At 39.0% G+C, this 24882-nt stretch overlaps 1 protein-coding gene across 6 annotated transcripts in view; it reads left to right on the plus strand.

Annotated features, from left to right (window-relative positions):
* The window catches only part of AIG1 (androgen induced 1), a 122959-nt gene that overhangs the window by 32497 nt on the left and 65580 nt on the right, over positions 1-24882 (plus strand). For 4 of the 6 annotated variants that reach the window (XR_008436209.1, XM_053973055.1, XM_053973058.1 and 1 more), the window contains 2 exons: positions 3613-3768; positions 14873-14974. Coding sequence is in view for 5 of the 6 variants with exons in the window: in XM_053973055.1 (XP_053829030.1) it covers positions 3613-3768; positions 14873-14974 (258 nt within the window). In the remaining variant the exon portion in view is untranslated. Of the gene's footprint in view, positions 1-3612; positions 3769-14872; positions 14975-15793; positions 17938-24882 lie in introns of those variants that run through there. The other 2 variants (XM_053973060.1, XM_053973056.1) reach the window with 2 other exon arrangements.

The raw sequence follows: 24882 nt of genomic DNA on the forward strand, positions 1-24882 counted from the left end.
GACTAGTAACAGAATTTTCATAATCTCAAGAGATCTTGTCCACACCATGGAACTTCATGGCATGGGTGAGAAGGGAGTTCCATGCCCTGGAAATAGATTTATGAGGAAATAGGTTTTCTGTTTGACTCTTAAGAAGTCAAATTAGGAGTAGTACGAGGAGGTCATTAGCTGCAGTCCTTGTGAAAAAACTGTCCTAGTGAAGCAAGTTTTTATTTTCTTGTGGTAGACAGACACATCCAATTAGTTTGTTCTATGTAATTCAACACATCTCACTGTGAGAAGATTTCTGTGCTGCTTGGTTTCATCTTATGTTTATAGCTGTTTTTCTCCTGCAGCAACTTAACAAGTGTTTCTTCTGCTCTGAGTTTTGTTTGCTGACCATTGTTATTACTTGTCATTACATTATCACAGTTTAAAGGTACTGTAGGATCAACTCTAGTGGCAGTGGCCCCTTTAGGCTTCTAGGAGAAAAAGGATCAGCAGTAAGTATTTTATACCTGTTAAGTTATTTTCTTGGGATTGCATTTTCTGCTTATAAGTTTCTGATTCTGTCTATACTATCAATCTATACTGTTACATGGTATAGGGAAGCTCTGTCTATTTTCTGTCAAATTTGTCCTTTCCTGAATCACTGTTTTCCTTCAAGCTCTACTTAGAGGCAAAACTGCAAAGTATTTCCTCTGAAATGTTGTTCTTGCTTACATTTCTAAGGGAAAAAAAGTCAGCTGTTTAACAGCTTGAGGATGTTTCATGTATAGATTTACCACCTGCAAATTTTCAAAATAAGGTCTCTCTTTTGAAAATGTGATCCTAAATCTGAGGTAACACCAGGGCACCTTGGAGAACATTGTTTAGAGGGAATTTCCTTGCTGTGATTTTTTCACATCTGTTAGACAGCATTCACACCGAGGAGCATGGACTTAAAAACTTTGTTTCATACAGAAAACCACCAGTAGCTGCATGCTGTGCTTTTCCTACACCAGACCCACAAAGGATGTAAATCATTACTGATTCTGTTTAATTAATGTTGCTGAGACTCATGCAGCTCTGGAGGTCCTAACTCTAATCCCAGGTGTTGATAGGTGTCAGAAGAGTTTTCTTGTGCATTCTAGAAAGGAAAGGAAGTAGAATGAATGGAGTGAATGTATGCACATTATTTGTATGACTAAGCTGTAACTGTTCCTCCCTGAACACTGTACAATTTTTTCATTGGCTCTGAATGTTCTCAATAAAGATGTAATTTTCTCTTTCCTATATGGGTTTTTATTTGTTAATGTTTTTTTAGAGTAGCCTGCTTCATACCTACCCTCTGAAATCTTTGGGTATTTCCCTTCAGCAGTTGTCACTCCTAATTGGGATTTCATTCCCAATGATATCATTATATTTTCTCTTGAAGCTCTGTGTTCATAACAGGATAACAGGGAAAGAAGTTGTTCAGTTTGTGATTGATTGGTGGATGTACAATCTCAATTCCCTTGGAAAGTGGGCGTGTGATTGTTTGAGTCTGTGTTTCTTTGGAGAGGGACCATTTCAGAGAATTGTAGTTAGAGCTGCAAACAATCCATTAGTCACTCTTCCAAGCCCTGCCAGCATAATACTGTTCCCTGCAGTACATTATTGAGTGTTTTGTCCAATATCGGTTTGAGTGACTCAAACCATGAGGCTTCCACCACTTCCTCTGAGAAACTATTTCATGGTCTGATGGAGCTAACTGTTAGGAAATATTTCCTGGTACTCAGCCTAAACTTTTTAACACTCAGATTGATCTCATTACTGTTAGGTATACTTTTTTCCCCATCCCTGTCTTGTTTGGCATTCACACTCTTGAGTGAATAGTAGATGGTATCATATCTCCTCATAAGTCAAGCAAATGCATAATTAGTTCTTCTGTTTCAGCTCTCCAAATAGGCCATCTGTTTGGTGGAAAACAGGGCTGAGTATGGGAAGATTTTTTTCTACTAAGTGCTTGTTTCAAACAAATAATGTGAAAAAGTGCATTAGGAGTTCTTAGTAGCTCTAAGAAGCCCCAACTTACATTTAAAAGGCTTTTCAAAAATTATGTAGAAGATTGTAACTTTTCAAAGCACTCATTTGAAATAGTAATACCTTTTTCTAGCACAATATACAGCTCTAGCACTAGTAGTCTGTCACATCTCACAGCTTCAGGGAATGTTTTGTGTGTTGCTTCATCTATGTATCAAGCAAATTCTATGTAGCTACAGCCTGGAGAGGAGAAAGCAATGGCAACAGAATTGCAAGCAGATCCTGTGGCCATTTGAGTGTTTGTCATTCACAGCTTTACAGCCAGAATTTACAAGTGTTTGGGTTATATAAAGATTGTTGGGGAAGGAAGTGTACTTTAATCCATCCAATCATTACACATCTCTGGATTTCTTCCTGGTAGCCAACATATGTTTGGTATTTCTCTCCGTCCATCCTTCCTTCCTGCCTGCCTGTCTTGCCTTATTATAGTGTAAATTCTGCAAAGATGTATGCAGATAATAAATTGTATTTTGTAGCATCTGGGTATATGCTATTCTTATTTCTTATGGGTAGTCTTCTGCTTGGTCAGAGACTCCTAGTCAGTGGAACACCTAGGTTTACAGTAAGACTTCTAAACTAAGACTCCATGCTTGCTTTGAAATACATGAAGTATGAATTCTAAGCATATATGTGTTTATGTTTTTTGACTAATCACTGTGTAATTTGGGAACCAAGCCTATGTTTTGTTAATTTTTTACCTGAGATTACCTGATGTGTGTGGGTTTGTGACCTGGGCTTCCAGTTTGGGGAGTAAACAAGCTGTGTGCACTTCCTCTGAACTGTACTAGAAAGGATGTGCAAGTCCTCAGGCAAGAGCATTCCTGAGCTAACTTATTAAACTTATTACAGTTTTACTATGCTAATTAAGGGAGAAAAACTCAGTGATCACATTAAGATCGCGTCAAGTTTGAACCAAATCAGTGGGTTCAGGTGATTAAACTAACAATTTAATTTAACAAATAATCTTATATTGCACACAAATACGTAAATGCAAAAAAGGAAAAGTTAGGTAAATGACAGTCTGCCATCAGGAAAAGAAAGTGAATAATTCCTGCAGCTTTCTCGTTCTATCATTCACTACCTAACATGAAGTAGAGATAGATTTGCTGATGCCTGGGCCATGTGCTGTGTCTGTCAGGAAGTCTCAGGCACTTCCTTCACCTTTAGGTGGAGGGTCTGGGACAGGCAGAATCTCCAAGAGAGACCTCCTGTCACAAGGGAAGGAAACACTTATTTATGTTTCCTTCCTTTCTCACAGGGAGCATTCCTCATTTTTCTGCCCCAGAGGCAATTAGGAGCAAGGTGCGTGCAGGATTTTGAAGCACACATGACTTTTATGTGAATAAACTCTACCCTAAGACTCTACCCTAGTCTAAGGGACTGATGTATTCCTACTCCCCATGTCAATTCTGTGGCAATATTCCTCATGCATTCTGTGGCAATATTCCTCATCCTGTGTCTGATCTACTCTCTGCCAAAGGGCTGGTCTTCTCTGTTCAAGAGAAGAAATGGGAGAAGGAACACAGAAAGATTAAGATGTGTTCAAGAGTGTGTTTCCCTTCCATGCAGGTTATCCAGGCTGTCTTCTTTGGGATTTGCGTCTTGACTGACCTGTCCAGTCTTCTCACTAGAGGGAATGACAGTCAAGAGCAAGAGAGGCAGCTGAAAAAACTCATTTCCCTCCGTGACTGGATGATGGCTGTTCTAGCTTTCCCTGTGGGAGTGGTAAGTACAGTGTTAATCTGTGCATGTCTTTGCAAACTGGGTGAAGAGTGTTACTTACTGAAAGTTTTCTCCTTGAAAGGTTTTCCCATCACTATACAAAAGACTACACAGAAAGGGAAAAATGGGAGAGGTGATTTTACTACTCTTCTGTTTTTCACAGGTGTAAGGGAACAGAATATACAGTGGGTTGCTGAAATAATTTTTGGTTCATTGTAAAAAAGTCATGTTACACTAGGATTGTACAAGTAATTTTATATGTGTATTGTACCAGCAGCATCTTGAGATTCAATTTAGACTTTTTCTGCTCCACATGTCATCATCAGGAGTAGTGAAAGTGCTGACTGTGGCATATTTTACACCAGAATGACCTGAGGGAATCTGGGCTGTTAGACATTTTGACATGGGCAAGAAGAGAAGCAAAAGTCCAGGTTGCTCCTTGTTAATTTCACAGGGGATTCAGAGCTGGCAGAATATTTGAGGTAGAAAAAAAGTAATGTTAAAAAGGACACATAAGGTATGTGAAAGTGTGGGGTTGACATGTCTTTTTTCAAAAGAAAATATTCTTTGCATCAGCTCTTGCTCCACTGGGACATTGCACATCACTTTCAATGGCAAGAGGTGTTCAATGTCTTTATATAGCTAATAAAGCTGCTAAAAATCCAAAATTTTATGAGTTTTTACATGGAAGTGTTATCTATGTCACTCTAGTTCCAAGCTTAGGTTGCAGTGCAAAAATTTGTGAACATTTTGTTAAAGTTACTGCTTTTATTTTAATTCAGGATCAAATTTCAATTCTCTTTTCCTTATTTCATTGTACAGTAGTTCAAAATAAATTCACTAGAAGCAGATTTTTTTTTTCATGGACTATTAGAAAGCTTTATGAAGTCTTTAAAGCTGTATTTTCACAACAGCTGATCACTTTCTGTCAGTTAACAGCAGCTAACGTATCAATCTATCACTTATAATTTCATATATTCAGTGATGATTCATTAGCATTTCATTTCACCATTTATGTGGAATTTTACAATACGTGAAGAAATACAGAATGCTTTTGCAAAGTTACAAAAGACAAAGCATATGTGAAACACTGCAGGTACTTCTTTAATAAAAACCCAGCTGGTATCCTTCCCTTATTATACTGCTGGGCTGCCTTGTGGGAGCTGCCACAATTTATGTTGGGGTAGCAGACTGCAGTTTTCCAGCAATGGTAGAGGAAACTGGATCAGGTAATAACAGCTAGTGGAAAATCTGTGCATAGACAAGTTTGCAAATATGCATTTTATGGGTGCAGAGATTTATGTTGCATTTGTGTTTTTAAGGGAGATAGGAAGTTAGAAGTACTTGTGATTGTGATTAGCAACAGATGCTTTTCCTACTGTGTTGATGGTAGACGTGAAACAGGAGAACAACTTCACACAATCTGTGTTTAAATATTTTAAGTGCCTTTTTCACTCTAGAAGTGTACTCCTTCACACGCATCAAAGCACACCCTCCTTGGGTCTCTCACACCTCTCAGGACTCAGGGATTCTTTCCTGCCATTGTTTTAGCTCCATGCTGTTGTCTGTGTGCTCCTCCACTCCTGCAATGCTCCTGACCTGGAAACTTCTCAAGATCTTGGAGAATTTCAGCTTCTCTTGTCTTGGCAGTTCTTAGGATTTCTTTTCAGGCAATGTTTCTCAGTACAGAAAGACTCCCAGTTAGCCACTGCCTGCTCTACAGGTGTTGTTGCAACATTGACAAATTAGCAGTTCCCAAGAGATATGTCGCATACCTGGAGATAGCTGCTTTCCCAAGGGTTTCATACAAGAACAACTTATGTCAAACAAACATAGTGAGGAATGGCCATGCTCATTGTACAGATATGCTCAATTTCCAAGGGTGACCTTTGTGTGGTGAGGGGGAACAATTGCTTACAACTTTACGTCTTACTAAGAAATCCTAAAAAGGTTGTTTTTGTTGTCATTTCTTCTCCTGGCTACTGAGAGACAAACAGCAGCACCTCATAACTTTACACTGGTCTCATCTCCTTCCTGAAACCTGATCCTCACCAGCAGCAGAGATCTCACCACACTGCAGCTACCACTTGCCAAAGCCTGGCCCATGCCTGAGAGACTGCTAGGCACTGCAGACTCTGCTTTGGTGGGATTACACATAAGAAGAGTGCAGGGCCCAAAAGTAGCAAACATCGAACGCAGATGTTGTTGTCTGAAGAGCTATTTATGTGGAAGAAAATAGTGAAATTTTGCTGTGATGGAGGTTCTAATTAGAAGGAAGTTATTAAACACCAGAGTGTCTGCAGAAAAAAAGTTAGAAGTTCCCGTGTTTCTCATATTCTTTTAACAGCTTCCTCACTCCAGAAAAAAAAAAGAAAAGAATTGTAAATGCAACTTTCTTTCCTTGAGATTCACCCACCTAGCTCTCTGTGGAGCTTCTCAGTGGTTTCCAGTAGTGACACAAGGGAACCTTCACACATAAAAATTGGGCAGATGTGAATAAAATCTTTGTTGGGTTTCTAATGTAACAGTAGTGGTCATGCTTAAGTACTTGTCAGTTACCTTAACATCTAAATTATTTTTATTGCTCAGTGTTTTACACAGGGCATGTTTAGGCAGTAATGCAAATACTAGGGGAAAATTTTAAAGGCTAATAACTGCAGCTTTTCAAGAGCAATTCACCACATTTTTTTCTGTATTTCCTGCTTACTGGAGCCCTTGAGATGACTTGTTCTGAAAAACAGATGAGAAAAGGGGTATCCACTCCCAAGTTAAACAATGATGTGAGAAAAAAAAAAAGTAACAAAGTTCTTCATTTTTAAGACTTCCTAAAAAATTAAACATGCAAACCACCTGGGAAGTCCTTCCACCTTTCAGAGGAGGAGAAGAACAGCCCATGGGTAAATAATCTCCTTTTGTGGCTTCACAACAAATAAATTTTGCAAACAAATCCAAATCACATCTCTCCAGTGTTGTGATATGCATTGTGTATCTTCAGGGTCTCTGATAAAACTGAATTGCCAACCTGTATTTCACAGGAGAGTTAAGAAATAAACATGAACCTCTTCCTAGGACATAATGCCTACTATTTACCTATTGTTGCTCTTTTTAACATGACTCTTCAGATAATCAAATCAGAAATCAACACATTCATTTTCTATGCAGTAAACCCTTATGCCACAAAAAGTCTGTGGGCAACACTTCCTAGCCTTTTTTTTAGTTCATTATAAGTCTGCAATTCAAATGCCTAAGAGATTAGGAAGCATCCACTGAAGAAAATTGCTTGCATAGGCATTTTAGAAGTTCATTACCAATTTTCATCTATAGTTACTTGTACTTGCCATCCTTTTATCTGTGTAAAGGAGATATATACTGAGAGTAATTTACACTGCTAGAGTGATGTGAGACATGCTTAAAAGTCAGACATTACACCAGTGGTTTAGCTTTTTTTTCTGATTGTTTGACATAGATCATTAAGTTGCCATGTTTCTGTGGTTAATTAGTGTTTTGGTTTTATCAATATGTTTCTTGTAATTTGTACTGAACAAAAGGAAGAAGAGCTAAATCAGGCATTTCTGGTTGTTTAAGACTGTGTTTAATAAAAATAGGAAGAACAAAAATTGAACTTGTTACATATTAAAAGAGAGATTGCTGCCTAGAAAATCAGAAACTCTACCACAGACATTTTATATCATGTAGCATCAAATACTATGTTTGAATCTGAGTCTAAACTGACTAGAATTACCTCAATTTTTTCTGTTATACTTTTATGGGTTTAAAAACCTGTGATGCACAAGAGAGAAAATCAGGCACGCTTTCTTATTTCATGTTTCTCTGTACTAGTAGAGTCAAAAGGAAGGCTGATCACCCTTCTGTAGATCATCAATTATGCTGATCTGCAATCTTAGGCCAAGAAAAGATGTGTAGGCATTTGCTGCAGTTTCCTAGTTACCTGGTTATTTGACCAGACTATAGCATAATTTTATTTCCATAACTGACTCAACCTGCAAAAATCTCTTCTAGATTTTACCCTCATCTGTTGTGACAAGATGACTGGTGATGGGATAATTAGCGAGTAGTGGTACAATTGCCCCCTGAGGTCTGTTCTCTCAGAGGGGTTTTCCCTGGGTTTTTTTTTCCCCACTCTTTGTGATTCCTGTCACTGGTGCTTTTCAAATCCCTTTGGTGTATTGTGCTAGCTCTCGACCCACCTAAAAACAGTACCATGCCAAGTTGTACCTACTGTGGTCTGCCTTTAATACTACTTTTCTTCTAGATGTAATACCTCTAACTGTCAAAGAAGTTCACAAACAACATATTTATACTCACAGTTAACCACAAGTGTCTTGGGAGATAGGCAGAAAGCTTACCTTTAATTGTACTTATAACAAATTGTGTCAGGGTCACAAGGGTTGGGGTTTTTCTTCTTTGTCATTAGCCATCCAGGAAATGACTGAACTGTGCAGCCCAGCCAAAACCAAAAACACATAGTGTAGGAAAATAAAGTTCCACTGGGTTCATTCTTCATTTGCATAACATTTCTTGGTTGGACTCATGTAAAAGTGCAAATGGTACAATTCTTTTTGTTGGCTTTACTTTCTTAGTTTCTCTTTGCTTCCATTTGTAGTGTTTTGACAAAGCCACTTGATTTCTCTTTTGAATAACCATCCATTTCCCAACTTGTCCTTTAAAACATTTCCCTTGACAGGGCCACATGCTGTGCTCATGTCCTCTGAAGCTTCAGAGACAGAGGACAAACACTCAAGGAATACCTCCTTAAGTGGGAAGGCAGCAGTTTGTTTTCAGCCTTATTTTTTTTTTCTGCTGCTGTGTATTTGTTCAGCAGTCTTTCAGATGCCTGTAATAAGTGAGCTATTCCACATTTTCAGGTTCCAAGGTCTTCTGGCAAATCTGAGGTTTCCTTTGGTCTGTAATGACTGGACAGTAGATAGCTAATCATTACAGACAGATAGGATCATTACAGATTCTAGATAGGTTAAGCCACAAATGAGGGACTTTCCTGTTCTATACGTTGCTTAATTTTATGTTTAACCCAGTACTATGTTTGCAAATCTGTCAATTTTAGGAGGCTCCTGTGCAAAGAAATGTAAAAAACAATTTCTGGTACCTGTTTTCTTCCTTGAATTCAAAGCCTTGAGTGTGTCTACAGAGGAAATGGAAGGGTAATATTTGTGCTATTTTGCCTTAGGAACAAAGCAAAATAAAATATTGGGCTTTCTGAAAATTTTCTGTTTCATATGAGCAGCCTGTTCAGCCTGGCATGTGAGTATAGTACAATGTCTGTCTCCACAAGAGTGATGAATTATGCCACAAGGAAGGCAACATGAGCACAAGAGCTGGAGTTCTGTTTGAGGCTTACGTAGGTGTGAGAGACTGGAGAAAATGAGTACTGGCTCAGAACAACTACAGGAAGGGAGGAAGAGGGGCAGGGCAAGTCCTGCGTAGGTGGGATGATGCACTGCTCCATACCACACCCCCTGAAGCCTCTAATCTAGACCCAGACTGGCTATTAGCCACTGGCACACACAGCTATAAAGACTGCTGGTATGACAGAAAGAGAAATGGGGAGAAATTCTGAGAAGTGCAAGATCCAAAATGGTATCAGTTGGATGGGTAGCAGCCCATCAGAAGTGGGATCATCCAGCCCACATCTTAAATGACCAAGTAGACTCCATCACTCAGTTGGCTGTCTTAGCCAGCCAAAGCCAAAGGAAGCAGAACAAGAAGAGGAATGGAGATATTTATTGGAATGGCTGCATGTGAAGCATGGCCACTCTGGGATGAAAGACCTGTTAAGAGAGGTGGTAAGTAGAAGATGGCCTGTCACCCGAAGGCCTTGTTAAACAGTCATTTCTGTCTGCAGCCAGTGCTGTACCCAGACTAGAGAAGCACCCCCTGCACCTAAGGATGGGAAAGGGGCTGTGGGAAATTTGGCAGGTAGACTGCTTTGGTCCTTTTAACAAATCAGGAGCAAAATAATATATGCTCATAGGTGTTCAAATGGTGTCAAGTTAGGTGCAGGCTAAAGCAGTGGCATGGTCTACAGAGGAAAGTACTGTGAAAGGATTAAAAATTATGATTCAGTTTCCTTCCTAAACCAAAATCAATGTGATCAGATAACGGCAGTCACTTCACAGCAGGAATAGTCCAGGAACGGGCGAAAACTGAAGGGGTACTGTGGGTGGTCCACACCCCCTACACCACATCCACAAGCCAGTGGGATAGTAGAAAGGACAAACGGTCTCCTGAAATGGTTTCTGAGACCTCAGGATCCAAAGGTGCCTCATCAACTGTGGGACATCAACTGTGACCAAAGTCAGTGACCCATGGAGAGTAAGTGGATGTCCATGACTTAGAGCATTTTGTCCCACGACACCTACCATGCTGCAAAAGGACTGATGATCCCTGGAACCCCATACATTTTCCTGGCCAGCCAGTACTGGTAGGTCTCCCAGCTATCGGGGAAGTCCTGCTGGTCTTAAAGACCCCCCTGAACATGCATGCATGAGTAACCACAGATGCCCATGGCAGAGAACACAAAATTAACAGCAGATGGATAATTCCTTCTTTTTAAAACTGGTTGAAGTAGGACTGAGTTTTCTTTTGTCTCTCCTTCTACAAGCATTCCATGCAAAGATGTGGTTGTGCGAAGATGAAGGGGCAACAGGACTGAGGATTTACACAGTTCTTTGCTGCAGTGATTGTTTGTACATGTTTTTATCTTAATATGTTTTGTGATATTTATATTCGTATCTCTTTTGCCTCAGTAGTTTTGCAGTATGTGTAAAAATGTCACAAGCATTGTTCTGGGCTGTTTGTGTCTCCTCTCTTGTTGCCACAGCAGGTGAAAAAGATTCCATCCTGAATTTAGCTTGGAAGCTCAGACAGGATTTCAGATGATTATGAAATCAGATTTGTATACCCCTTCCTACCTCCTCAGAACATGGTATAAAATTACTTAGAATTAAGAAAGAAGTGTAGTTTGATGCCAGAGGAACCACATGTAGTAGTGGAAAGCGATGTATGAAGCGTGATCCTGCAGAGAAGGGGATTGACAGAGACAAAGGCGGCAGCTGGAAAGTTTTCTCCAGCTGTAAGCAAAGAAGTCCTAAGTGGTCAAGATGTCAGAAGAAAGGATTTCAGATTTGGAAACCAGTGAAGGGTTTAGTAAGTTAGGAAGGTATTTGGTTTGAGCCCAGGACCCTAGAAGAATATGCCAAATAGATAGGAATGGCTCAAGTGTTTGTTATACCTTTAATCCCTCTGAGGCAATCAGACCATTAAGCAGTAGAATTTTCACTTGATGTAACTTTCCCATGGCGCACCCTGATATTCCCCCTTATCCTGGCAATTGGATCTCTAGCATTGTAATAAGATAATTGACTGTAATATGGGCCCTGGGGACCCCCCTGAAACCACATTGGTGGAAGGGATAAGGGTAGTAATACAGGAAATGTGTTTGGGTTACAATGATACCTGGACTTGTAAGATTATCAGCTCCAAAATATAAGGCAGCCTAACTGTTGAAAATTTGCCTTATCCTTAAGGTTTGTATTTTTTGGTGAGGTGTGCAATCGTATTGCAATAGAGGATCTTAAATTGGACTCATTAGGCCATTTTGGAGCTCAACTTACAAGTCCAGTAAGTACAAAAAATTATTTTATAAGACTGTCTAATCCTGGATAAATTGTTACTAAATGGGCAAGGAATATGTGAAATGCTGAACCTCACCAATAGGAAAATACTGTTTTAAGCAGCACAAGCAAAAGTAAAGTAAAGTGCCAACCAGTCTGCTGAACTCTTCCAATCACTGCAGCTGAAAGACTGGTTTCATGAACTCTTCCCCCTAGATCCCAATTTGCATCTTTCTTGCCATCTCTGGAACTCACAGGGTGAGGAATGATGGCTTGCAGAGGAATCCCTATACTGCCTGGACTTCTATTTTTGATTATTGAAGTAGCAATTGTCTGTTGTATGATTTCTTGTACACGTTCCTCTTTTTCCTCTCCTTTTTTTTCTCCCTCTCTCTTTTAGGTTAGAATCCCACTACTGCCACCATGGAAGAAGATCCTGTTTCCCATTGTTTTGGTTCCAGTCATTGTTTTGAGCCTCGGGGTCCTCTACTTAAAACAACCAAAGGGACAGGGGCAGGGTGCATCTTGCATAGGTCGGGATGGTGCACTGCTCCACCCCCCACCCCCCTGAAGCCTCTAGTCCAGCCCCAGAGTAGCTATTAGCCACTGGGACAGCAAAAGCCCCACCAAAGGGGGAATGCCCAAGAAATCAGGGCAGATAAAAGCAGTTGCATAGGCACATGTGATCACAGCCCACTGTTAGGATTTCACAGTAGCTGAGATCACACTGGAATTTAAGCAATGTGTTTTTATCTTTCTCCTTTCCTCCCCCCATTTCTTCTTCTCAAAATCTGGGTAACTCAGAGTTGGATGGTTTGGAGTTCTCTAAGCTAATGCCTTGTGAAATGCTTGATTTTGATTGAATGTTGTTTTAAAATTTGCCAAGTACCCTTATTTTCTAAAGTTTGTGAATGAAAGTTTGTTGTTTAACCTCCTGGAAATATTGTCTTGTTTCTCCTGTGTGCTGCCTTGGGTATTAAAAAAGCAGAAGAAGCTCATCCTGCAGGTCCAGGACTTTACAAGAGGCAATGTAAAGAAGCAGCTCAGTTGTGTCATGGTCTGGCTCTACATGATCGTGTGGGATCTTAGCAAAGCCCAGCCCAAATAAAAAGTCTGCCAGTGCCAAAATGTAAGCATAGTCAAGGGGATTTAAAAGTACCAGACCAACAGTTGCTCATTAATCAAAGTAAACAAATTCAGAAGCAGCCAAAGTAACTGTGTCACAATCCCTCATTATAATTCCTGTATATCAAAATACTTATTTTTTATAGTTCATTTTATCCAAATGAACAGCAGTGTAATTGTAAAGAAGAGTAAGGTGAACCATTCAGACACTGGAAAGAATCTTCCCCAGGGTGCTGTGTTAAGTCTCATATCAGGTCATCCTGTGGGACAGGTTAGTTCTGTAACGTGTTTGGTTTTGCGCACTTTCTTTACGTTATGTCTGCCTTGTGATAGTGCTTTGCTAAGCAGCATTTGCCGTCTGTAGCTCCAGATGGTTGCAACCAGCTAGGCTGATCCTGTTCCATCCATTGGCTGACTTTGGTTAAGGGACAGATGGCACGTCCCCTCTTTTCTTTTCTTTACCTCCTTGACAAAGTCTATTGTTTTATTCTGCTCTACACAAAAATCTCAGGTCAAAGCATGCTAGCTCTGTTGCATTCAGTGTAAAAAAGTTCAACCTAATCCTAATGATTTTTCTTGTTTTGAGACTTCCTTGGAAAAAAACATTATCAATCTTGGTCCTTATATGCCTGAGAAGATGTTTTTATGCCCCGGTTGATCTTAGCAGGTTCTCAGAGACCCACTGTGATAATACATGACTTCTAGGAAGCCTATAGAGAAGAGGATACTTTGCTTCCATTTTTCCTGCTGTTCAGCTATTCATATCTTGGCACTTATGTGTCAGCAGGTGCGTAAAGAGTTGTGCTGTGCCAATGCCAAGATTTCCCCAAAAGAGTGATTTCTTGTGGGGTACTTTACACTTGCAATATTTTTTGGACTGTCCATCATAACCTATTTTTTTTTCCTGGCCTCTGTGCACTAGTCAAATAGTCCAAGCTTATTCTGAGCAGGCACTGATAGCTGTCGTAACAGATGGACAACTGTGCTGGAAACCAAGAAACTATGTACTGTATGCACACTGAGGGAACAGTGTACTGGTTCAGGTCATTCACATAACTGGCTGGCCGAAGTCTGCATGTCTGTGGTTAGAACAAGGTGCCAATTGATGAACTGCAAACCTCAATTTTAGCTTCCTAAAGTCAGAAACTAATGAAATAACTTATGCCTACACTATTATACACACTAGTCGTTTGCAGGATGTGCTATGCTCACCCAATATTTCTTTCACTGATCCTATAAATGAGCTGTTAGGTCATGGGTCACATCAGTTTGGACGTAACGGAATACTTCCCTTCTATCTTAGTGAAAGTTCTATCTTTTGGTTCTCAAACTTGAAACTTGGATTTAGCATTACTGTTTAGAGATCCCCTGTAAATGGTCATTGAAAAGCTCCTGGCCCAGGTATTGGGTTTTACTGCTATGAACAATAAGCCTTTTTTATTACTAGAAAACGGACTCAAATTCAAGGTAAGAAAGCAGTGATGTTTTAGTTAGAAAATTTCTTACTTGCCACAGCTAAGGTAAGCTAAAACTATTATTTCTGTATGTTTTTGTGGGTTTGTATTGTCTTTGCCTTTCAGACATCAGGATAACTTGAAAGAATATGTGAACACTTCGGCAAAAATTTAGCCTGCTGTAAAGTTTATCTGATCCATTTGTCCTGATCTCAGTCTACAGGAAGTAATGGTCTTTTTCTGGGCCCCTAGTAAATAGTCTCTGAGAAGAACCAAGCCAAATTTCATATTGACAAATGAGCAGGATGCTAGACCTCTTTTCTGTGGATCCTAGTCCATGAAGTGTGTAGAGAGTCATCAAAGCTTCTTTGGTTTTTTTTTTAAAGCTGTCTTGATGGCTGACACAGAAGAGTGCAAATATGAATTTAAAGGCTTCTGTTCAGGAGTGAATGTTTCATATTGATATGTTGTATAAATTCCAAGTGATATTTTAGTTGATTTTCCATTTGTTTTCTATCCTGTTAGTGGAGAAACATTATTTATGTGCCACATCTGCTACTAAAGTCTAATATTCTTGTAATTTGTAATTTAAACTTGTAATTTGGCCACAGGCATGTAAGTCAAAAAATGAGATTTTTTTTTTTTCCCTGGCTAAAAGTTAAGGAAAAAAAATTGAAGAAAAGTTAAAACCTCAGTGAATGCAAAGGGTAATCCAGATTCACATTGTTGATTATAACGGTATTTGGTCAAAGAACAATAATATCCATGTCTATTCCTAAATCCTTTGCTAAGTGACCCATTTTGCTATCTAAAGAATGCAACTAATTTTTCAGAAGCATATATTTAAAAATATATTTTCTTTTTTTTTCTCTTTAGTTTGTTGTGACAATGTTTTGGAGCATCTATATCTATGACAGGGAACTGGTTTACCCGAAGCTGCTTGATAATTTTATACCAGCATGGCTAAATCACGGAATGGTGAGTAAAGTAATGCATAAACAAAAGTGCATAAACAAAAGTGTAAGACACTGATTTCTCTGTGCACGATTCTGCATGCTCTTGGTGCTAATCCCCTCAGAAGTGATTAAGGAGCATGATTTGTAAGGAATAGTAGCTATCTTACCTTCCTTGACTCCTGGAGTCATATTTGAATCCTTATTAGGTTGAAACTAGAGATTTGAACTTAGGTGTCCTACATCCCAGGCTTGTTGTGGGGGTCAGCTCTTTCCTGTATAAGGTAGCTTTCCCAGAGAAATGTCACTGTGATCATGAGGAAGAGACTGTTCCATAAAACAGAAGTTCTGAATTTCACAAATCTTGTCCTAAGATGACATAAACACTTAATTGAATGTTTCTTTACCAGTCTGCCAAAGAATAATTCATGATGAAAACCTTTTGGTTAAAATGCTTTTTAAAAAAATCTCTTATTTTTTGGACTTGCATGTTTTTAGGAAAATAACTCAAGCACACCTTGTACATATGTAGCAGAACCTGTCTGAATATTTTTAATAATGTGGAATTATATGTATCAATGCAAAGCTTTAAAATTGATGCACTGGTAATCATAAAGTTAGTTTCTTGAGAAGAAATCTGACCTTTTAATCTCTCTTTGCTGTGTCAAGTCAGACATTCTTTCTCTCAACCGTATATTTAAATGCCAAGGGAAACTTAAGGCCACAATTTGCCGTCAGGTACTTTCCACTGTTGATGCAGCATTTGGAGCTGAAAAGTGTCATGTTTGCTTCTCTAGTTGCATCTGTGCAAAATGTTTCATTATTACTTTGTTTTCCTCATCAGGATGTGGCAAACCATTTGGCACTGCTGTTCATCAGTAGATGACAGCAGAGCTCATCCTTCCGGGTGTGTGCACGTTATCACCACGGCAGATCAAGATTTGTCCACCATTGCTGTGCTTGATAAATTGGTCCGTTGTGGAGTGGGGGAGATAACACTGCTGGTTTTTTGTTCCCCAGATTTTGTGTCAAAGGACCAGTGTCAGAACTGTTACTGACAAGAGGAGCATCAGCTTCTGCTAGATACTGTACTGTTTTATGATGTTTTGAAAGGAACAGCATGATATTCTGTGAGTCTAGAGCTGAGGAAAGAGTCTGATGACTTCTGCTATGTTTGTTCAGGCTGTCCTCCCTTGAGCTTTGAGGTTACAAACTGAAAACTTGCAAACACTGCTAAACCATGCACATCTTGATTTTTTTTCCCCACAACAGATCAGTCCCAGCTCTGATGACATTTCTTTTAGGTGACATTCCATATACTGGAAGTGCCTAACCCATAACATTTTTCATGAATGTACATTATAAAGCATTAGGCAGCAAATGGCCATAGGTATTCAGGAAGTCTACTCTGTGCCATAACTAAAAGGCAACTCAAGCTCATGTTGCTTTGTAGAAATATATACTTAGTGAAATATGTGAAGAAGTTTTTTGTTTGAGATTTTTAGGCATCATAGAGTTTGCTGAAATATATTGTGTCCAAGTATTTTAGAGTTTTTTTTTTTTCAACTTGAAATATTGTAGAAGGCATTTTTGAAAGACTTTTGTAAAGGAATTGGTTTCTGTGTCAGTCTCCATTTATCCAAGTGTTCTTCAGTTCGATCACAAGGGAAACTTATGGCTCTGGGGCTTTTCACCACATTTAGTACATTCTTTCTGATGTTTTATCCATCATTTTATCCTTCCCAGCTTTCATGATAATTAATTCTGATGCATTGCTCATCATAGTATGAAAGGGTTATTAAACTACCTTGAGAATGCTTGCACCTCACTTAGTAGTAGTTAAAATTTTGACAGGTCAAATTTTAGAGAATGTGATAAAGGTCCACTTGGTGAAAGGGTAGGACCTCTGGGAATGCAATTTAGGAAAGTCAGGATCCCTGGCTATTGCTTTATACTGAAATAAACATTTATTCCCATGTATTCCTGCACATTTTGACAGCAGTTGTGCACATGGAATGATAACTATTCTGAAAACAAGGGTGGCCATGCTAGAGCCAAATCTTGCACAACAAAACTTATACAAGAGACACTCAGCTGTCAGTGAAAGGTGGGTTGTTTAGCTTCTGTCACATTGCTGATTAATCCCACTTTTGTGTGATCTTCCCACAGTATATCTGGTACATCTCCTAAGGATCTGAGGTCAAACGTTACTTAACCTGTGAACACTCTATCCAGAATTTTTTCACAGCAGTTTCCCCAAAATATTTATTTAGCACCAACAAACAAACAAACAAAAAGTTTTGCACAATTAAAATACTTCCTACTGTATTATGATCAGCTGTAACAACTTTCTCAAGTGTCAACATCAACCTCCAAAATCCATACATAGAAAAGGAGTGAAAAGTCGTGAAATCTGGCTGTAATAACAGCAATCATATTTCCATCAGTAGTATGGGCATGTATTAAAATATTTGAGAGTATTCATACTTTAGAAGCATTTTAAGGTAACTATCTTGAAGGCTTTGTGAAGAAATTGTTTGAAGAGCTTGTCCAATTCAGTGCCTTAACCCAGGAAGAAGTGGTTTGGGCTACAGTGCCTGCTGCTTTTTAAGGTTATAGTAATTACTTCTCCTTCTTCTTTTTATTTTCCTCCTTTCCCATCCTTTTTTTGCAGTTACAACACCATCTATATCTAAACCCCTATTTTCTTGAACACACTGTAATGTCTTTTTAATAGTCAGAGTACCAGTCCTTCATAGCAACACTTTTTCAACATTAAAAATATCAGAATTATAGAAAAACTTCCTTTCTAGAAACGGGAAACATGGGGGAAATGAACCTTGGAAATATGCAGTCCCATTACCAATTCAATTTTAATATTTTTATAAATTTTCATAGAAAAAGAGGAGAGGCTTATTGCTATGCAAAACCTATTCAGCATAAAATTGCACATAGTTTCAAGAACATCTTTGTATTACATATACACACACACACACTTATATATATATATATATATACATATATATATATTTATATATACACACCCCAACACCCTGTAATAGTTACAAATATAATTCCTATTAATTATTTTCCAAATAATGTATTTGGGAGAATCTGTGTATAAAGTGGCGCCTTACGGTACCAGATAGGGCCTCCTATGTGCAGATTCATACACCTGTGAAAGGTATCACCAACAGAGTTGTACTGTGCCATAAAACTGATGTTTTCACAGTCAGTTCATTAGTCCATAACCAATGGTATCACTATGACTTGAAAAATGACCATGGAAATAATAGCAGGGTTGCTGCTGATTTGACCAAACACAAGGATTTAATCTCTGTTTATTATCCAAAGGAGCACATTTGAGTAGCTGAAGCTAAGCTTCTGTCTGAAGATACAACTATCTGTCTAAAGAGAGTTGTTGGAGAGCAGGGCTGTGTCTCAGCCCTGGTCTGTTTCTGAAGTGTCAAGTGTACTTCCTGGATTTATTAGTTATGCAGATGAATTCATCTTTGTGGGCTACAATTTCAGTTGCCAAGTTGCTGAACTCTTTCATCAAAGATGTAATTTGTTTTCTGGAGATTGTCCTGCAGTTTGGAAACATCAGCTCATAATTCCAAAGGCAGATTTTCCCTGGGAAATAATATTTTCCATTTTCTGATGGCTGGCTATCTGATTTTTGTCAGTACGAGGAATTTTTAATTGAAGACTAGCCTTTAGTGTGTAAAATGGATGTGTCACAGTAGTAGCATTTTTATCAGCTCATTCCTTGCGACTTTATGTGCTGGGACTGGCCAGGTTGATGCATGCATACCATTTGTTTTCAGAAACTATATTCTCTTAAATATTAGCACAGGCTGTAAAATTAGAGGTTGCCCCTATTCTAACCAATGCCCACATAAACAGATACATAGACTGAATTAATTTAAGCTTGAGCATTGCTGATTTTGAGCCAGGTTACATGGCAGGACTGCCTGAAGTATCTGTCCAAGTTAACATACCATTTCAACGAGAGTCCTTCTTTGGTTTTTGCAGACACTGTCTCAAATTTGTTTTAAAAATATGAATCAGCTTTTGTTTGTGGGAAGGAAAGCAAAATACAGAGATAGAAATTACTTACTTAGGAGTTGAAATGCTCTGGAGGTCAGAAACAAAGGAATGTCTTCATATGAAGACACTAGAGGAGAGGTCAGGAAGGGGGGAAGAGAAATATGCTCTGCATCTGTGGAGTTGGAAAAATGATTATTGTCTGGGTTCTGTGCCACTGCAGTCTATATAAGCTCTTCCAGTTTCTTACTCTGTTCTTTTTTAAGCTGCTTTTGGGAAATGGGAAACAAAGGCATTTCTAGAAAGACTTACCCTCTGTTCTGGTATTCAAGAGAATGCACAAAAACTGGGACAAATAGCAGTTGGAGGAAGGAGAGAAGAAGGAAGAGGAAAGAACCTGTCCAAGAGATGTATGTCTATTTCACAAGTTGTCTCTCTTTTCTTATCGCTGACTACTCAGCTGAAAAGCTAAGTCCACCAGAGAGTGGTAAAAAGTCACCCAACCACCTCTCCAATTGTTTGTCCTAGCAGCCTTGTCCTAGGCCTGGTGGCCATGGCTTGTGTGTCTTTTTGTTTTAATGGTGGAAAGGACATAATCCTATTGGAGTGAGTCCAGAGGAGGGCCACAAAGGTGATTAGAGGGATGTAACACCTCTTCTATTGAGGAAAGAATGAGAGAATTGACATTGTTCAGCCTGGAGAAGTGATGGCTCCAGGGTGACTTTATTCCAATCTTTCAGTACCTGAAATAGTCCTTCAAGAGAGCTGAAGGGACTTTTTACAAGGATATGTAGTGACAGTACAAGGGGGAATGGCTTCAAACTGAAAGAGGGCAGGTTAGTTAATTAGACATTAGAAAGAAATTCTTTTCTGTGAGGGTGGTGAAGCCCTGGAACAGGTTGTTCAGAGAAGCTGTGACTGTCTTGCCCCTTCAAGTGTTCAAGGCCAGGTTGGATGGGACTCTGAGCAATCTGATCTAATGGAAGGGGTCCCTCCCTATGGCAGGGTGGTTTGAACTAGGTGATCTTTAGGGTCCCTTCCAATCCCAATCATTCTGTGATTTTATGAAAGTTGTTTTTCTGGTGTAAATCTTTTTTCCTTGATGATTTAACAAGAACAATAGAAAAGGCATGCAAAAATCAAAATCCATAGTAACCTGAACATAAATATTGGAATGTCCAAAAGTAGTGAGTTATTTGACAAACACATCTCTCCATTATTCACTGGTCAGGTGCTACACAGTGGTCACTCTGATGTATGAACAAGGAGATACTCTGTTTTTCATCAAGGTGTTTCTCTCCATGTAGACCTAAAAATCCTTTTCAGCCTAAAAGATATATACATTTTTCTGGGATATTTTCTAAATCCAATAAATGTGTTTCAAGGATATTACAATTCAAGTGCTCTTCTTAATTTATTTACAATATTTTCGTAGGTATGAATAAAATTTTCAGTGCTCCAGGAAGGCGTTCCCACTTTCTACATAAGTTGCAGGGTTTTCTGATAAAAATCAGGGAAAATTTTAAATTTAATTTCCAACAGACTAACCACTCCTGGACGACTATTATTTAAACATCTGATGGAGAGAATAGCAATTGAAGCTGGTTGCCTGGGGACTCAGGGTATTTGCAAAACCCATGAAAATAATGTTGTTGAATTTGTACACTTTTTGCATGTTCATGCTGCAGTAATGTGGCTCCGTCTACTATCTCTCCTCATTATCTGCCAGTTCCACCACTGGAGCGTAACTACAGTGGTATCAATTATCTCCCTGCTCTAGGGAGAAAAAACATCACCAGCTTAAAAGATTTTCTTTTATTTTCTCTTACTTATGTGAAGGGCTTGGAAATTGTTGGTATGTCAAAACCTGTGATAGTATAGCACCTGAAAACTGAGAGGGCTACTAGGGTGAAGAAGTCCTCGTTTTCTAAATGGCATCCTCTGGGGGCATTAGGAAAACCCCTTTACCTAACACAGTAACAGCACAGCAGTTTTTACAAAGTGGGAAGCTGGCCTTAACCATGTTACATATCTGCCAGAGAACACTCATCAGGGTAAAGTGAAGACAGCTTTTTAACTGGACACAGATGCTGAATTTTTCCGATTGTTTTCTATTTCCACTAATCTGTAGAAAACCCACACAGAGGCTCCTCCTGATATAAACGTCCCTAAACTTTAGTAACAAGGAACCTTTTCTAAAACACCTTTGAGCACTTAATAACAGCAAAACCTGCAAGCCCTATTCTGGGTGTGAACATTGAAAATGAAAGGCCTGAGAGCTGAAATCCCCAGATGAAATCTTTTTCAAGAAGTTTAACCACCTTCTGTTGACAAGGTCACATAACTCAGCCTGCTAGCAGAGAGCATGAGAGCATCTAGTGTCAACACCAAGCTGCGGAGTTAGAACCAAAGGAAGCGAGAAGAGGAGAGAGCCAGTGAGAGAGCACAGAAAGGGGAGGTTAGGGAAAGATGGTTGAATGAGAGGAAAAGACAGGCGGGAGGAAAGAGATGAATTAAATAGTCAGCTGATGCTGTTCCAACTCCTACCTAGGGAAAAAAAAAAAGAAAAATAACAGATGAAGCAAGTGAATAAAAAAGGAGTCACAAAATAATGTAGACAAGCTGGAAGAGACTCAAAATGCTAAAGAGGACTTCAGGGAGGAGGAGGAGGAAGAGAGAAGCAAAGAAATAAACAGTAAGAAAGATGAAATGAACAGTATATTTTCTTCCATCTCTTCATTGGGTAGACTTCCCTGAGATGTATTAGTTTGAGAAATGGATTATGGGTGCTGCTGTGAGGCAGAGAATTGTTTCTGTTGCCATTGGATGTAGGTTTACAGGTCAGGTAAAGTAATATTTGCACAGTGGCATGCCAGGAGCTTCAAAACCTTGGAAAAAGTTTAAGATTAAAATCACCCGCAACCACTCAAGAGTATGAAGCCTGTGTTCATGTAAAATTTCCTGTGTGGCATCTGTAGAATGACACTGATGTCTTTGCATCTGTCTTTATTTTTATCTGACAAGGCTGTACATAATCCTGATTGTCTGTTTGACTCTCAAAACTAGAGTCCTTTGTTTAGAAAAAACTCTTATTTTTCCATATCAGCTGTGAAATGTGAAATGCATTGCATATTAAAACAGATGGAGTTTGCTGAGGGTTGCAGGTGAGCTGGAAGGTCACATATTTGAAATACCAGAGGTAAGGAGGTGTTCTGTCTGTATTTCAAACTGCCCTGCTTTAACAGCCAAAGTCAGGTGTTACTTTGGAAGTAGTAATTATGCTGATAATACTGATAATGAAAGATTAAAGCCAGATTTTCAGCTGAAGTTGCTCATACAAGTGTTTGTTAGAGTGATTACTATGGGCACAAAGCAAATAACCAAAGAAATGCCCCAAAAGGACACATGAACGGAGCCTTAGCCTTCTCTGAGTGTGGAGTACTGAGCTGTATTTCCTAGAAGCAGAGTTTGGCTCTGGACTGCTAGGTTTGTTGTTACACCAGCAAGTGATGCGGGAAGGACATGCATTTGGTTCAGTCACAAAGTTCTGACAATAATAGGAATGCTGGTTTTGTTTTAACATTCACTTTTTGTGCAGATTATATTGCTTGCTGTAGACACTGCTGGAGCTGTGCACAACTCTTCTGTAATGCCTAAGATGGTACATTTTCAGGTGCTACTGCACCATTTATCAGATATATAGTTACAGGTTATAAATGTAAATAAATGTTCAACTTTAAAATCAATGCAAAATGCATTAATAAGTAGTATGCATTTTCAATAAAAAATATGTGCTCTCTTCTCTCTGCTAAATCAAACACTTGTTCTATCTTTTAACAGAATAGATTTCTTGTTTCTTCCCTGAGTTTTTTTCCAGAGAGCATAGGCAGAAAATAGAGTCAAACATTATGGGATAGATTGTAATGGTTAATAATGAGTATATTCTAAGTCTTTTATCAAGAAAAGAGAACATTTCACTGGAAAAAATTAATGTATTGGAGGAGGATGGGTTCTATTGATGAAGGTTTAATAAGTCAGCTGCCGGCTACAAGTTACGTACTCTAACAAACACTCCATATGTAAGCATCCTGGAGGCTATCATGATGAAGAGCTTTGTCTCCTTAGCAGATCTCACAAACACGAAGAAGGATGCAAATATCTCTTTGGAGGTATAATAGTTTAATAAGCATTTATTGTCTACCTTTATGTATTTAAGGGACTATGTTTTGCCTTATGATTACAGTAAAATGCAGTGTTATGTACCCTTGGACACACTGGTTATCGTTAGCACCCAGATAAGAATTAGACTTTGCATACAGTAAAAGTGGGACTGTACTATATTGTACCCACTTTACTAAACTGTGCTGTTGGTGTTCACACATGTGGCAAATATGACTTAATCAGACCACAAATATTTTGCAGCATTCCATGGTATCTCATTTATTTGTTTAATGTGCCACTATAGCAACTGAATTCCATCCTTTTAGATTCTTTTTTTCACAGACCTATGATCTGCTTGATTGAAGCTTGGCAGGCAGCTTTTCCTTCAATTGAAGGCATATGTACTAACTCAGTGACCAGATTTTTACCTATTTATCATTGTTGGAAAGTGGGTTATTTCACATGGACACAATACCAGAAGAATCAGCAGACCTGGGGAAGGGAATCTGAGCCCAAAAGCTTATATGCTTTTTCCAGCCCTTGAAGTTGATGGAATAAAAAATACTGCTTCTCCCTGTATCCAGAGATGATTATTGCTTTGGGAAAACTAATGCAAGGAAATATTTTGACATTGTTTTTGTAAAAAATTACCACTTTTTAGAAGTAGCTTTTTTTCTTTGTTAAATGCAGTCTTCTACGTGTCTTTGTATTTGGAAACAGACAGCATTTCTGCAGAAGTAATTTCATATTCAGATGATTAATATGTTGAAATAGTGCCACAGCAGTAATGTTTTATACATGCTGATAGGCAGAAATCAAGAATTTGGGGACAACCTGGGGACCTCTGCTCGTGGAAGACTAAGCTTTAACATAACCTGTTATGTTCAATCCTCATATTTTAAAATTCCCCACATAGATACAAAGAAGTAAAAGCAGTGTACATTTTTAGCAACTGGAGGTAGCACGGAGAATACTTTGACAGATGTGTAAGCCATTGCTATTAGTCATGCAGTTCTACAATTGTCCCTTCTACCTTCCGACCATTATGTAACGCACCGAAGTTCCATCCTGGTGCCCTACTCAGGAAAAGTCATAACCTTTCAGAGGTGTCTTGTTTCTGTCAGAGACCACGAGTCTGACTAAGGTGACCCTTTCCTTCCCTCTGACACCAGAGTTATCTGACCAGGAAACAACTCTTAGCATGGAGAAATAGCAGATGGTGTGAAGTGTCTCAAAATGGCAAAAGGTGGACCAGCGGCCAATACATGATTTGCTCTTTCATCTCCATTACATTATTAACTGATACCCTTCAACTCCTCACAGCTTGCTTTCTCTTCAAAACAAGAAATGTTGCAAATTTGAAGTGCTGCTTTTAAACCCCATTTTTATATTTCTGTTTTTATTCCTAGATCTGTTTTACTAAACAGTCAGAGGGGAAAATACGTAATGTTTGATCAAAAGTATTTTTTATGTCTTCATTAGCTAGTGCCTGTGTTTTGTGGGGCTTTGTGATTGTAGCTGGAAAAACACTGCTGTCTGTCAGAGGGTTTATGGTACTGTGCCTCTGATTCTGACTGTGAAGTGTCCCAGGCGGGGCTGGGCTGCTGTGCCAGACCAGACTGCCTGTGCCTGCTCTCCGCTTCTCACCGTGCTGGGGCTTGCTGAGACCTCTGAGGGATTTCCCATTCATGTGCCTCAGCATCCCATTCATTCAGTTACGGTGAA

The sequence above is a fragment of the Vidua macroura genome, chromosome 3 (assembly GCF_024509145.1).
Source record: "Vidua macroura isolate BioBank_ID:100142 chromosome 3, ASM2450914v1, whole genome shotgun sequence".
Classification (NCBI taxonomy): Eukaryota; Metazoa; Chordata; class Aves; order Passeriformes; family Viduidae; genus Vidua; species Vidua macroura.